Source organism: Agelaius tricolor, unplaced genomic scaffold (assembly GCF_023055355.1).
Source record: "Agelaius tricolor isolate 1412-34295 unplaced genomic scaffold, bAgeTri1.0.p SCAF_9, whole genome shotgun sequence".
NCBI lineage: Eukaryota > Metazoa > Chordata > Aves > Passeriformes > Icteridae > Agelaius > Agelaius tricolor.
In genome coordinates this window covers 27,173,767-27,188,975 of record NW_027269269.1, presented here as the reverse complement: position 1 = coordinate 27,188,975, position 15,209 = coordinate 27,173,767, and the positions used below count along the sequence as shown (strand labels likewise).

General features: G+C 50.9%; 1 protein-coding gene across 2 annotated transcripts in view; it reads left to right on the top strand.

Annotated features, from left to right (window-relative positions):
• BOC (BOC cell adhesion associated, oncogene regulated) overlaps nucleotides 1-15,209 on the top strand; it is a 54,796-nt gene that overhangs the window by 38,670 nt on the left and 917 nt on the right. The window contains exons 4-18 of one of the 2 annotated variants that reach the window (XM_071433351.1): nucleotides 1,394-1,540; nucleotides 1,849-1,992; nucleotides 2,400-2,693; nucleotides 3,529-3,801; nucleotides 4,360-4,658; nucleotides 7,372-7,531; nucleotides 8,115-8,225; nucleotides 9,436-9,642; nucleotides 10,464-10,645; nucleotides 11,759-11,864; nucleotides 12,049-12,171; nucleotides 12,800-13,021; nucleotides 13,397-13,623; nucleotides 14,207-14,286; nucleotides 14,915-15,108. In XM_071433351.1, the coding sequence (XP_071289452.1) occupies nucleotides 1,394-1,540; nucleotides 1,849-1,992; nucleotides 2,400-2,693; nucleotides 3,529-3,801; nucleotides 4,360-4,658; nucleotides 7,372-7,531; nucleotides 8,115-8,225; nucleotides 9,436-9,642; nucleotides 10,464-10,645; nucleotides 11,759-11,864; nucleotides 12,049-12,171; nucleotides 12,800-13,021; nucleotides 13,397-13,623; nucleotides 14,207-14,286; nucleotides 14,915-15,108 (2,769 nt within the window). Of the gene's footprint in view, nucleotides 1-1,393; nucleotides 1,541-1,848; nucleotides 1,993-2,399; nucleotides 2,694-3,528; nucleotides 3,802-4,359; nucleotides 4,659-7,368; nucleotides 7,532-8,114; nucleotides 8,226-9,435; nucleotides 9,643-10,463; nucleotides 10,646-11,758; nucleotides 11,865-12,048; nucleotides 12,172-12,799; nucleotides 13,022-13,396; nucleotides 13,624-14,206; nucleotides 14,287-14,914; nucleotides 15,109-15,209 lie in introns of both variants that reach the window. The other variant, XM_071433350.1, reaches the window with a different exon arrangement.

The window sequence follows — 15,209 nt, the reverse complement described above, 5'->3', positions numbered from 1 at the left end:
TGGGGCTGCCAAGGGAGGCTGCCTGCCGCCCGCCCGCCGCCAGCCCTCCTGCTGCTCCCCTGGCCCCCAAACTGCCCGAGGTCACGGGTGCCACGTCCTGGGATGGGTTTCTGGGGCTGAGGGAGCTGTTGACAGCACATGGCTGTGCCGTGGCTGCAAAATGCAGCACACTGCATTAGAGTGGGGTTTTGCAAAGGAAGTGTGGTCTGATCCAGAATTAGTGGCATGCCATTCAGGAGATCTGTTAGCCCTTGATCCTGGGAAGAGGCACCAACCTGAGCCTTGATATGACAGTGTAACCTGTCACCTGTGACAACAACCAACTGCGGGATGTGCCATTTTCACTAGGGGTGAAAACACCTGGGCTGGTGTACAGCATTGTAAAAATGCACACGAGGGACTTTTTTCCTGGCACAAAACCTCCTCCCTCACAGCATAGGTGTCTGAGACAAACTTCAAGCTTGAAGTGCATCGGCAAGATTTGCCATCATGCCCAGAGAGAATGGAAACCAGTTTTCTCTCTGAAAAGTTTGATGGGGCCAGGTTGGTATGCTCCCTGCCCTTCCAGATCTGTGGGGTTTTGCTGCAGTCCTCTCCTCCTGCTTTAAAAAAACAGGGAAAAGAAAACAAAAAGTTAGGTACCCCTTCTTCTTAGTTCCTGTGCTTCCAGTCCTGCTCCCCACATCAGCCCAGCCAGGGTGGGAACTCCCATCACAGCATGGGCAGAGGGATGTGGTGGGACAGGGTTTTCACAGCTGCTTTAGGGAAGGAGCAGCTGTGCCATGTAGAGGAGGAGCTGGTTTTCCTTGCAAGTCCCTGTTCTTTTAACTGGAGCTTGGGCACACGTGTGGTTAACCAACTTCCAGCTGCAAGATATTTGATTGGAGCAAGAGTGCCTGGAGCAGAGATGCTGATTTCTCAGGTGTGGGAGGAGCTCAGGAAGCATCACACACTTCCTCCCACCGGGCATCTGTATACCCTTGAAGCAGGCTGGGCTTCCTGAGTTATGACTACAAAGTCAGCTTCTCAGTAGCAGGACAGCAGCCATGTGTGAAATAGCAGGCGGCAGAAGGAGCATTTTTGGCTGCCCTTCCGTGCTGCAGTAAGTTGGCTTATTTTTTACTCTCAGGCCAGGATTTTTCACCCCCAGTTTCCCAGCCCTGGAGCAGGCGGTTTCTCCAGAAGCTGTGTTTTAAGTTACTCATTTTGTAGGAAAAAGGGGGGTCGGGGAGGGGGAATCGTGAAAGGAAGCCAGTTTCCCTAGCTGCTGGGGTCACAGCAGTCCTCTGCTGGCACCACAAGGAAACAGACCCGAGTTCATGGGAGAGCATGAGCTGATAGCTGAGATGTTTAGCCAGCAACTGAGATGCCTTGTCTTCTGCTCTCTTTGCAGATCTCAAAGATTTCAAGTTTGATGGCCAGCATGTGATCGAGGTGGATGAAGGGAACACAGCCGTGATTGCCTGTGACCTGCCCGAAAGTCACCCCAAGGCTCAGGTCCGCTACAGTGTGAAGCAGGAGTGGCTGGAGGCCTCCCGAGGTGAGTGCACAGGGGTCTGTCCCAACAGGTTCCGCCACAGGACCCTCAGTTTCACCCTTCCTTACCAGCAGTAGCTATCTCTACCTGCTGCCTCCTTGTCCCTTTGCCACCTGTCTGAACACAAGTTACTTCAGGGTCCCTGGCATGGTCTCCCTGATGTCCATGCTGCCTGGGACGTCATGGTTTTTTCTTTCCCCCTTGTCCACCTTTTCTTCAGGACACTGCATGTGTTCCATGGACAGGAGTTCCATGGAGGTTGGACAGGAGTATATCTTGTGATCATGTGCCACTTTCTCTTCTCTCTACAGACAATTATCTTATTATGCCATCTGGAAACCTTCAGATCGTTAATGCCAGCCAGGAGGATGAGGGGACTTATAAATGTGCTGCCTACAACCCCGTGACACAGGAAGTGAAAACTTCAGTCTCCAGTGAGAGGCTCCGTGTGAGACGTAAGCCATTCTCCCTTCACCGCACATCTCCAGCTCTGGGGGCACTGATCAGTGCTATCTGGTACAGCTGAACCATTATCAGTTGCTGAGAAAACTCCTTTCCAGCAGCAGAAGGCCCCAAGGTCTGCTCCTGGAGTATGTGTATGCAGCCCTGGAGTTGCCATGCTTCCTTAGGATTTGTTCTTGGTGGTGGGCGGGCAAAGGCCCTTAGCCCTTTGGCAAGGTGGCTTTGGTGTGTGCAGAGAACCCTTACAGAATGTCCCTCTGGTCCTGCATTGCCATTTACCATCCCAGCAGAGGAAAACAGTGCGCCCTACCATTATCCCTACTTAACCCACTGCACAGGGTGCTCTCCCACCATCCACCTTCTTTCCCATGCACCTCCTTCCTCCATCTCTCCTCCCCAGGTTCCACAGCGGAAGCGGCACGGATAATTTACCCTCCTGAGGCTCAGACCATCATTGTCACCAAGGGCCAGAGCCTGATTCTGGAGTGTGTGGCCAGCGGGATCCCCCCACCGCGGGTCACCTGGGCCAAGGATGGCTCCGGCGTCTCCGCTTACAACAAGACGCGCTTCCTGCTCAGCAACCTCCTGATCGACCCCACGAGCGAGGAGGACTCGGGCACCTACAGCTGCACAGCTGACAATGGCGTTGGGGAGGCTGGGGCCGCGTTCATCTTCTACAACGTGCAGGTGTTTGGTGAGTGCTGCTGGAGCTGTCGTTTCAGGAAGGACTTGGATGTCTCATCTTCTTTTAGGGGAAGATACTAGCTCTGAAGCACTCTTCCTCTCCCTGGACAAACCACAATGTAATGCAAACCCCTGCTTGTGGTTCCAGTTTCCAGGACACCAGACTAATTCTTTCTTCAGGGCTGTAGTTCCTCCTTCTTGGCTCCCACCATGGGCTGAAGATGATGGATTCTCCTTTCCTCTGCAGAAGCTCTTATCCTGTCATTTGTGGCACTGCTTTTGTTCTAATACTTTCTAGTGGAAGCCTGGTTGCTTTTTAGACATACTTGACATTGGCATAAGGAAGACACTGGAGTGTCTTTGTTTTGTTCTGTTTTTTGTTCTGTTGTAGGGAAGCTCTATATGGAGTGGAAAATGTAAGGGATACTACACCTCAGATATTTCTACCATACATAACTTCCCAGTCTCACAATTTTTAGGGAGATTAAGCCTATGTTTCACAGATTGCATTTCATCAGGTGCCGCCATTGTGGTGTTGTGGCACAAGCACAGTCTTTGCAGAGTAGCATTTCAGCTCAGAAAAATGGGACTTGTAGATGTCTGATGTCATGTGAGAGGGCAGATGGCCTTGGGCTACCTCCCTTTGCAGCTTATGTGGATGCTGAAGGGGAGGGGCATTGAAGCAGACCCATGTGGGCCCCCACAAAGGGAGTAGTGGGACTTTAGGGTAGGAAATGATCCATCACTCTGCTCTCATCCCTGCCAGAGAGGAAAGTGCAAAGCCATGACCGTGCCATGCTCCCAGCCAAGTGGTGCTCAACAGTCTGTGTCTGTTCCTCACACAGAACCCCCAGAGGTCACCATGGAGCTATCCCAGCAGATCATTCCCTGGGGCCAGAGTGCCAAGTTCACGTGCAAGGTGCGAGGGAACCCGCAGCCCTCGGTGATGTGGCTGCGCAACGCAGTGCCTCTTTCGGGCAGCCACCGGCTGCGGCTGTCGCGCCGGGCGCTGCGGCTGCTCAGCGTGGGGCCCGAGGACGAGGGCATCTACCAGTGCATGGCCGAGAATGAGGTGGGCAGCGCCCAAGCCATGGTGCAGCTGAGGACAGCTGGCCCGGGTAAGCCCCTCTCCCCAAAGTCATGGCCATTCAGTCACAGCCTAACAGACAGGACAAGGACAGGGGAAGCAGGGGAAGGAAGTTGAGGTGTTGCCCCTGCTTCCTATTTAACCTGCGCTGCAAGCGCTTCTCTGCCTGAGGTCTCCATATCTCCCTGTGGGAACACGTGACACCAGTTTTGCTTCTAAGGGTGGGGTCATGAGTGCACATTTGGGTGATCTCTACACAAGAGACACAAGACATCTAGGTGTAGTGCCTCACCCCATGGCTTAGCTCTGTCTCTGAACTTGCACTGAGCAAGAGCTTAAAAACTGAATTCACCTGGGGTAGGAGAGGTACCACCTGATTCCTTGGACCCTGTTGAACTTACACAGTTCAACTTACCAGAGGAACTGTAGAGAGACAGAGAACCCTATAGTTTATAGCAGGGGAAGGAGGGATTGTTGCCAATACCTTTTTGAGTGGTACAGCAGGCAGCACCGCACAAGGGGCTCACAGCTCTGCCTTAACCACAGACTGGGATAGGTGTTTACTCTGCTGTGACACCTTGTCTTTCAGGAGCTCCACTCAACCCTGGGCGAGATGCCCAGCTGGACTCAGCTCAACCTCCAACACCACCTTCCAGAGACAGCGCCTTAAAGCTGCCCTTGGATATAGCTGGACTGCCAAAGCCTGGGACAACCCCTCTAGCAGCATCTCCACAGTGTGCAGCCAACAAGGAGCTGGTGACTCCAGCCGAAGCCCCCATCATCCTCAGTTCTCCACGGACATCCAAGACAGACAGCTACGACCTGGTGTGGAGACGCCGGCCTGACAGCAGAGCCCCGATCCTCTATTACGTGGTGAAGCATCGCAAGGTATCCCTGTTTTGCCCTGCTCCTGTCTTCCCTCTGCACCATTCCATGGGTGGGGTGGTGGCCTCCCCACGTGTTTCATGCTTCATGGGCAGGGGCACCCATTGCTCACTGATGGCACTGGTTAGTGGGACCTCCTGAGCTGCGGTCTCAGCCTGTTGAGGTGTGATGGATACAGGCTGTGACAGGAGGTTTGCTGAGCTATCCAGGAAGAGCCCAGTGGCAGTGCCTGCCTGCCTAAGTATGCAGAAGGCACATGCACACACTTACCAGTAGCTTCCATGCCCAATTCCTAGTTGTGTGCTTGCACAGGTAGGAAGCCCTGAGGGCAGGTTGCACAATAATTTGTTCTGCACAATGACTTGTCTTGGCACAAGCCACTGGAGCACCTCTCCTTGAACGGGCTGCAGGACACAGAGCAGCAGCCTCTCCACTGCATGTGGCTGCCCTCCTCAGCAGCACTGAAGTGCCCATGCTCAGTGAGTGTGAGGATCCAGCAGAGAACTGTCATAGCTGTGCTAAATCCTCTGGGAAGGTCCTTATCCCCCAGATTTATTCTTGTAGCTGGAAGGCAGTGCACTGTGGTGTACATCGCTTGCAGGTGGGACAGTGTGAGCACATGGTGCACAGCCAAGTCCTGCTGGAGCCCATGGGCTCCTCCCTCTAGGATGCTTCACGGCGCTGCAGGCACAGGGCAGGCACAGCTGTAGCCCAGCAGTTTCTTTAAATGGTGAAGCACTGTTGAGGGAAAAATTCTGGTTTTGAGTTCTATAGTATCTCTTTCCATTTTGCTGGGGATAAGTGGGAAAAAGAGGCTTGAATTTTTTTGTCTGCTGCTTTTCTTTCCTTTGGGTAGGCAGGGAGTTGCAGTAGAGAGGCAGGTTTTGCCTCAAACCCCAGAGGGTTTGAGTAGTTCCAAAAACATGCCAGATTGCATGTTTGGGATTCCCACCCACTGCAAGGCACTGTTTTCATGTACATGTGAGTATATGTATCTATTTTCCTGGAATTTTGTGCTTTTGTGAAAATATAGTGTAATAGAAGACTGTTACAATCCTTGATTTCTTTCTAAAAAAAAATTAAGATGAGGATTTCAGCTAACCATCTCTTTAAAGAGCCCTTTAAAACAAAGGGAGAAGATGCTGGCACAGGAACACAATAGGGCAAGCTTAAATAAAAAACAAAGTTGCCAAAAGCATCCCCAGACTATTGGCTCTGGTTGTCTGCCAAGGAGAGATTTATTCTCCAGTGGTGTATCATGTAACTACCAATTCTGCTTGCAATCTTAACTTGCAGCCTTGGAGTTTGTCCATATTTGATTTGTTTTTCAGCGCTTCACCTGGAAGGGGCTATGGGGCAGTGAAGGTTACCATGGGTCACTGCAGTTTGCAGTAATATGTTTTCAGTGTAGTCCAAATTCTCAGCTGGAGACTCTTTCTTGGGATGCTTAAGGATTGTGTGGGAAGGAATTAGTCCCAATAACTCTTAAATGTGTTTTAAAAGAGTCTCTTTCTATCCAAGATTCTTAGGATCAAGTTAAATAATGATCTGGTTTTGACATTTCTGACTGGAAAAGCATGTGTGTGGAGAGGGAAGGAATCAATTTAGCAACAAAAGAAAAGGCTCTTTGTGTAGAAGACAGCTGTAAAGAAAGTTAGATCTACTGACAGGAGACCTACATTTGTACTGGGCAAGGTTCTGCTTCTTCTCTAGAAAATGTCTGTGAATGTCTCTTTTTACTCTGTTCCTACACTGCCCCAAACTCTCAGCAGCCTGCAAGCAGTCAGATGCCATGCAGCCCTTATTTTTGTTTCTTAAGAATTTCTCTTTCCCTTTCCTGGATATTAGCAGCTTTTAGGGCTCCCCTCCTTGGCCTCACAACTTTTGCAGGCTCAGGAATAAAAATAAAACAAGGCAGGCACTAATCAGTCAGTGTCAAACGCTTGGGGAAGATGAATGATACAGCAGAGTCTTGGCATTTCCGTTCTGTTGCGTTGCCTGCATTACTAATTCTCCTTTTGGCACCGGGTCACTTCAGTGTCCTGCCTGTTTGCCTGCAAAAATATTATCTTTGCAGCTGGGGAGAAGGAGGAAGGTTCCACCTTCCCTCCCCTTCTGCATGGGGCACTAGGGTATCACAAAAAAAACCCCCCATGTTTCCAAGCTTTTCTGAGGGCTATGGCCATGCACAGTCTCTTCCCTGCAGAAACCTTTGCCCTAGTATTATGGTTCTTCATTTCAGCCCCAAAGTGCCGGGGTGAGGCTTGATAAAACTCATTAAAACAAAGTTGTGCCTGGGTACCTCATCCCACAGAAATGGCCAATATCTAAATGAGCAGCTCAGCAGCTGGGCTGCAGGAGAGATTTGGCTCCTAAAGCAGCTCAGTCCTGTGGCTAATGCTGCATTTTGGGGGCCACTCCTGCTCTGGAGATTTACACACATAGAGTGGTGGTGGTATCAAAGGGAACTAGAGGATAGAACAGGGCTGAATGAACCTTGGGGTCAAGAAAACACTCTGGGGCTTGGGTGAGTTGTCCTGCTTATACCTGAATTGCTTTGTAAAATCAGGCTGGAAACATCTCCTTCCTTTGCCAAGAAGGACAAGAAGGTAAATGTGGTTGGTATACAACTTACTAATAAAGTTTCTGAGCTCAGTGCCCACAAGAAGCCCAGCCTGCCCCAAGCTCTGCAACACCTGCATTGGTCTCTCAGCAGGTCACCAACGCCTCGGACAGCTGGGCTGTGAGGGATGTCCCAGCCTCGCAGCACCGCCTGACCCTCACCAGGCTGGACCCTGGGAGCCTCTACGAGGTGGAGATGGCTGCTCACAACTGTGCTGGCGAGGGACAGACAGCCATGGTGACCTTCCGTACCGGTAAAGGACAGACCTTCCCTGGGTTCCCTTTCACTCTGAGTCAGGGGAGTGGCCCTCTGGAACATCCTGTCCCAGCCCTGAGGCACAAAGCACCAGCCTTTGGACAATGGGAGTGTTTCTGCTCTGGAAACCCATCTGTCCTCAGCTTAGAGCAACTGTCAGAAGGGAAAGTGAAGGGGTAGGATGGGGAAAATTCCAGCCCATCCTCTGTGTGAGTTGGAATAAGTCTCTTCTTTCCTTGGGGTCTCAGTTGAACACCTGCAGAACTGTCAAAATGTGTCTTGCATAAATGTCAAGAGATTGTTTAATCCATCCTCTGCCTGGAGACAGAAATCTAGCAACATTTCAAGAAAGCCAATTAAAAGTTGTAGAAAATTAAATTTGAGGGGGATTATTAACAAATCTGCCCCTTTAGCTTTCGTTCCTGCCAACAGGCTGAGTGCTTTGAGCCCCTAGGGCTGTTAGAGTCTAGGACGTACTTACCTCCACATCCTGTCTGGGAATATTTGGTTTCCTCATCGCAGCAAAAGTTAATTCTGAGTGCATCTCTCTGTTACTGATGCCACCTCTCCCTTCTGCACAGGCCGGCGCCCAAAACCAGAGATTGTTGCCAGCAAAGAGCAGCAGATCCAGAGGGATGACCCAGGCACGAGCACGCAGAGCAGTAACCAGGCCGACAACAGCCGCCTGTCCCGTAAGGCCCTCCCTGAACTGGCACTGGGGAGGGTGAAGGGTGCTGGGTCTCTTGTGGGTGGTGGCAGTGGCCAGGCATGCTGGGGTTGAAGTCTCCGCTGGGTAAATCAAGAGTGCAGTGCTGGATGGGTGGCTTCTAGCTTCTGACAAGGAGAGGTCCTTCTTGGACACTCCTGCTACTGGCCTTGGCAGACAGCGAGTCCTGGAGAGCAGGCAAATCCCACTGCCTGGCCCCACCTTTAATGTGAGGACGTCTCAGCAACTCTCTGCCTTTTTCTGAGTTCCACACAGAGGGTTTAGAAAGCCCTGTCTTGGAATCTGTGAATATGTGAGGCACAGGAGCAACAAACTGCACTGCAGCAGTGGGTGCTGATGGAGTGTGAGGGAGGAACAGGGACCAAGTTCCGTCCTGCATGATCTGGCATCCTCCTCTCTCAGCCAAGCCCTGGCTAGGGGCAATTGGTTCCCATTCTACAGGTGCAGAGAGTGCTCCATTTGGGTATCTTGCTGCACTGGAGAAACATCAGATCCTTACTGATCAATCTAATTTGTTGTTTCCCACCTTGTCTCTGTCATGACTATTGCCTTTATCATTTCTGTGACATTCTCTCCTTCAGTCCTAATCCTGTGAGGTCCCATCCTTCAATCTCCCCCATACTCATTCATTTGTTGTCTTTATTTTCATATCCATAGCTCCATTCATCTATTTTCCTCCCATCTTTTGATTGTTTTCCTGTCAAATTGCATTTCCACAGTTCAGAACTTTTCCTTATTTCCTTCTCAGCTGCTCCTACTCAATCTCTTCTGTTTCTATCTCCTACACTTGGTTGTCCCTGCATCAGTCTCCCCCTGCTCACTGCTTCCACATCATCCAGGCTTTTTGCTCTGTCTCCACCCCTACATCCACCCCTCACACTGCTTTCCCTCCCATGATGGGTGATCACACCTCAAACTTTGTGTCATCCCACTTGAGCCGGGAGTGGAAAAGGAGCAAGATGTAAGCAGGAGTAAAAGGTGCTTGTGGGCACAAACTGAAAGGCCTGAGGGTTTGGGGGTGCCAGCTCTAATGAAGAGCATTCAGGAGTTACAGAGCATGTGGCTGGGTGCAGTGTAGGTAGTCCTTCACCTGCATACCACTGAGCCATAGGATCCTCCAGACAGGGTGAGAAGAGTATGTTTCACGTCCTGATGTCCTCCTGGGTCCCTTGCAGCTCCAGAGGCACCGGACCGTCCAACCATCTCCATGGCCTCAGAGACATCTGTGTACGTGACCTGGATCCCCCGTGGGAATGGCGGGTTCCCCATCCAGTCTTTCCGCGTGGAGTATAAGAAATTGAAAAAGTTGGGAGACTGGGTCCTGGCCACCAGTGACATTCCTCCCTCTCGCCTCTCTGTGGAAATCCCAGGCCTGGAGAAAGGTAGGCAGGTGCTCTCCTCCCTGCTTCCTGGAGGTCTGTAGGAAGGCTGCAGGGTCCCTGTAGGATGGTTAACGATCTGTCACGTCCTGCTCAGCCCTGGCATGTGTGAGCAAAACAAAGGTTCCCTGACTCCTGCCCTAGGTGCGTGGGGAAAAAGCTGCAGATGCTTCTCCAATTTCTCCAGCTGCAGAGACCAGCACAGGTTTGACCTCCCTCAGGGAGGCTTAGGCATATTTTTCTGTATTACAGGATACAGTTACTAAAGGTATTTGCTTTTGCCTTTTACAAGCAGGACAGAACTTTCCTTGGTCACAGGCAAGACAGATGGGTGCACAAATTCCGTTGCACTTCACATGAGAAAAGATTTCATCATGGAGCTGAACAGCTTAAAACGGGAACATAACTACCCCAAACTAAAGATCAGTAAAATGAAGTTTGAGTAAAAATTACGTAGGGTTTGTGTTTTGAACTGATGTTTATGTACTTAATTCCCATGGAGTAGAGGAAGAAGACATTTCCATACCCGCTTTCAGGCCAGGATATCCTATCAGGCATTTCTTAACCCCCTGCACACCTTCCAAAACTACTATCTGACCTTTGGACCATCCAGACAGGAATTGGGGAAGATAAATAAAAGCAGGCTCCATCAAGAACATGGCTGAAATGTGGCCATTCAGTGTTTGTACTTCCACAGCAAACTTGCTGTAGGCTCTCTGCTTTCTGGAGATGTAGCCTCTCTTCACAGTCAGGGCCATACTGACAGTAGAAATCTTGGAAAACTCCAGTCCCTGCAACCGTTTCATTTCCTATTTTCCCCATAGGCACATCCTATAAATTCCGTGTCCGGGCGCTGAACATCCTGGGAGAGAGCGAGCCCAGCGCAGCGTCTCGGCCGTACGTGGTGTCCGGGTACAGTAACCGCGTCTACGAGCGCCCCGTGGCCGGGCCCTACATCACCTTCACGGACGCCATCAACGAGACCACCATCATGCTCAAGTGGATGGTAAGGCTCCTGGGGGTGGAGAGCGCTGCAGGGGCAAGAACCAGGTGTGTGGGTGCTCCTTGCCCAGCTTACACATCCTCCAGGTTACCACGCTGGAGCTTGTCACCAGCACAAATGGATCTGGGATCCAATAGCTGTATCCGCCAAAGGACTGGCCTTGGGACATATAAAAGGCCAGGAAGTCACAGAGCCTAGGAAACCCTTTCCATCTGAATCCACGTTGTATACAGGAAGATTTCAATGGATAACTGTGGGGTCTTGAACATTTTGTTCAATAAGCACAGTTGAACAATGCATGGGGTGGCTGCTTGCTCCATTAGCACCTCTTCTCTCCTAGTATGCTCCAGCAGATATGTCCTTCACTCTCATTTGCTGGGTAACAATCCTAAATGTTGATAATCATTTACAGCAGACCACTGCAGAGGATTTTTAGGAGTGGGTAGGATCTTTTGGATAACAAGACCGTATCTGAGTGTTTTCAACAGCTTAGAGCTTATTCAGGGGGATGCACTGCTCTCCTCTCCTAGCTGCTTCTAGCCAGAAATTGCCACAAGGCAGGATGGGCACTGCTGTTCATTTAAACTCAAACAGTAGCTGATAAAGCACTGGGTGAAAGACAGCAAGAGCACACGGAGCTGGGACAGTACTGCCCTGGGTGTGGGGGAGGAAGAGAGCTGTCTTCAGAAAAACAAAGCTCCTGCAGTGACCAGTTCATGGCTAGACCCAGTTTGTCTGGAAGCCACGAGCCTACTGAAGTCAAGATGATGGTGTGCTTCCTCATGCCCAGCTGAGTCACTGTTGTTCAGGAATTTTTTTCTCTTGAATCACTGTCTGGGGCTGCTGAGAGGGAGCAGAGCACTGGTTGCCTGGAGTGACAAACCCAGATTCATAGCTTGTCTGTTACCTGAGAGAAGCAAAGCTTGACAGTAGCAAGTAGCACTGAGCTTTTGTAGGGAAGCCCTCATTGTGCAAACCAATGGCAACACAAGGAAAGTCCCTCTGCTAAGTTATCTTCCTTCCGTCCCATCCCATTTATCCCAGCTGCTCCTCACCTAGTACAATACAAGCATGGACATCTCTGCTAATTTCTGCTCTCCCTCCCATTCTCTGCAGTACATCCCAGCCAGCAACAACAACACTCCCATCCATGGATTTTACATCTACTACCGCCCCACTGACAGTGACAATGACAGTGACTACAAGAAGGACGTGGTGGAAGGTAGGAGAAATAGAGAGAGTGGGCCCACCACTGGTCCCTGCTGGAAGACAGCACAGCCAAAAAGAGCCCTGTGCACAAAAGGCAGCAGCTGTCCAGGCTGCTTTACCAGGCACTGCTGCAGAGCTGGGCCAACTGCCTGTTCCCTGAGGAAGTTAAGAGCTCCATGTGCTTTTTTCCTCTTCAGGAGATCGGTACTGGCACTCCATCAGCCACCTGCAGCCAGAGACCTCGTATGACATTAAGATGCAGTGCTTCAATGAGGGAGGTGAAAGTGAGTTCAGCAATGTGATGATCTGTGAAACCAAAGGTAAGTGGATTCCCAGGGCAGCTCTGGGAGCACAGCTGCTGCCTTCCCTGCCTGCAGCTGTCAGAACACAGCAGGGCAGGAACCATCCCTGCATGACAGTACATTACCCAAGCTCCAGTGAAGTGGTGGAGGCAGCACTGGAGAGAAGAGAGACACAGGGTTGTCCATGCTGTTGATCAGTGTGCCCAGTCTGTGCTCACCCCTTGGGCAGAGTCCATTGCTGTCCCTCAGAGCAGCAGTTACCTTTTGTTTGCCTATCACATGGGTGGTGACTGGAAGCAGAAGGACTCACTTTCCCTTGCTGTGCTGAGCTCCATGTTGCACTAGAAGCAGGCCCCATATTGTCTTCACTTTCATGACAGGAACAGCATTAAGTCCAAGTGTGTGCTTTGGAGAAGCTATTTTGCATTTGCTTTTGCTCGAGCAGTCCACAAGCAGATCTGGCAGAGCCGTGAGCCAAGCACAGAGGCCTAGTCTGTACTGCCATATGCATCAGCCTAGGATTTCTGTCATCCAGCAGTGCTACTTTAAAGCCACCATAGAAGTCTGGCTGCTCCACAGCAGCATTAACATCCCTGGACTGCTGTGCTATCTGCCGTGGCTCTAACATTCTCTCTTCCTTCCACAGCTCGGAAGTCTCCTGGACTGCCAGGTCGCCTTCCACCCTCCCCAGTGCCCCCTCAGCAGCGTCCCCCACTCAGTGGTGGGCACAGTGGCCTGGGGACAGGAGCCATGGTGGCCCGTTCCAGCGACTTGCCGTACTTGATTGTAGGCGTTGTGCTGGGATCCATTGTCCTTCTCATTGTGGCTTTCATCCCCTTTTGCCTTTGGAGAGCTTGGTCCAAGCAGAGTAAGGGTTGTTTCTTGGGGGCTGATATGGTTTGCCTGTGGATTAAATCTGACCCGGGGTGTAGTTGCATCAAATACCCAAAATGTGAGGGAGTTCTGGGAAGCAGGGAAGGGATGGACAGAGGGCAAGTCTCAGATGTCCTGTGGAACCCATAAAGACAAAGGCCACTGTTTGTTCCTCATCCTGTTTGCCTTGTTGCAAAGGAACCTCTGAGACTAGGGGGAAGGGCTCCTTTTCACCATTTAACTCCAAGAGTGCTTTGGATGCCAAAATAGCTGCCTCATAGGACAGCCTAACCCTATACACGCTGAGCTTCAACAAGCTTGACTTTACCTCGAATTTTTGCTTCAGACTTTCTTTTCCTTCCCTCTGCAGAGCAAACCATTGACATGGGCTTCCCGGGAGCTGGGCTGCTGGTGTCATCCTGCCAGTACACCATGGTGCCTCTGAGAGGCATCTCTGCTCCTCGTACCAATGGACATCCCTTTGCCAATGGGCAGCCCTATGCCAGCAGGGCACATCTGAATGGCATCTGCACCTCTGCAGGAGTGGGGTACGCAAGCACCAAGCCCCGAGATTACAGCCCTGATGAAATGCCACAGGTGAGTCCACACCTGGAATCAAGAGCTGGTTTGTCATGAGCTGGAGGCCACACTTGCAGTAAGAGGGCTTTTCCAGGTGTGGCTGGCACACTTTGCAGCATGTAGAAGTGGCAAGGCTGGCTTCCCAAAAGAGATTTCTCCTTTGTAGTGAAGTCTGAGACATGGGGGGAACAGGAAGGACTCCAAAACACAGATGAAGGGGTTGTTTCTTGGGCCAGGTGCCTCTTAAGGCAGGAGGAGGCAGTGAGAAAAGGCAACTCTTATGGGAGTAGTTCCTGTCCACTGAGCAAAGCTCACAGGGACTGACAGTGCTGAGGACTCTGTCTGTAAAAGGGTAAGAGGCAGTGCCAGAGCTGAGACGATAAATTGCTTATCCCCCACTCATTCAGCAGTAAGTGTCAAGTGAGTTTTTCAGTGCTCAGTTTCACTGCCCTCAGTAGCAAAAGAAACAGTTTCAGCTTTTTCTGCCTTCTGCTGTAAGAGCTTCAGCGGTCTGCCCCAGGGCTCTGACTCACAGATCAGCACGTGCCTCTTAATGCTGCTGTGTGCCAGTGCTCTGCTAAGAATCCTTCTCTCCTTCCAGTCACACGAGGAGACCAATGCCTTGCTGCAGGCAGGAGTGCTGCAGAATAGGAGTGCCCAGCAAGACTACCAGCCCTCCAGGTGAGTCCTGGCCTGTGTAGAGAGAGGGTAGAACAATCTACTGGGGGACCCATAAGACTACATCCTCACAGAGGCCTGCCATCAATACACTCCTATCTGTCCCAGCTCTTGAGAAACAAATCCATGCTCCAGCACTAGGACACCTTGGTCTAAATTCTCTTCACACAACTCTTAGGATTTCAGGAAGGAATAATTTAATTGTAGAGGTGGCCAAGACCTACTCCCCTCTGTCCCCTTTTCCTCCTCCTGTTTCTAAGTGGGAGACTGAAAAGCAGGATGAGAGAAGCAAACATCTGTGATTGATGCTGATAAACAGCTACCCCAGAATCTGCCCTCACACAAAATGAGTGCTTTGTGTCTCACTGTTCATACATCCTTCATTACCGTGCTCCCTGTGAGACACTATTCCTCTCAGCTCCTGTGGCATTCACCAGCTGTTGGGTCATGGATACCAAGTCTCACATCACCTCATTCCAATACCACTGGTACATCCCAAATTCTGCTCTTCCCTTCATTTAGGAATGTTCTATGTCACAGCATTGATGAACTGGCTGACACATGAGTTAGATCTTTCAAGGAGGAAAGATCTGTAAAAAACAGCACTAAACCTCTTTGCCCGCTTCCCCAGATTGCCCAGCTCCAGAACAGAAGACAACTCTTTCCTCTACAGTCTCCCAGATGACTCCACTCACCAGCTTCTTCAGCCACAAGATGATTGTCCTCACCTTCAAGAGCACTTTGTTGGCCTCCACCATCCAGTGATAGGAAGCAAAGTGGGAGGGCCTAGCCTGGATGCTCGACGGGATACCCTCTTCCACCAAGGTCAGTGGTTTGGGAAACTCCATGCCTCCTTCATCTCATCATTTTAGGCTGCTGTTGAGGGGAAATCTCAATGTAGAGCCTTTCTGATGGCTTGTATTCAA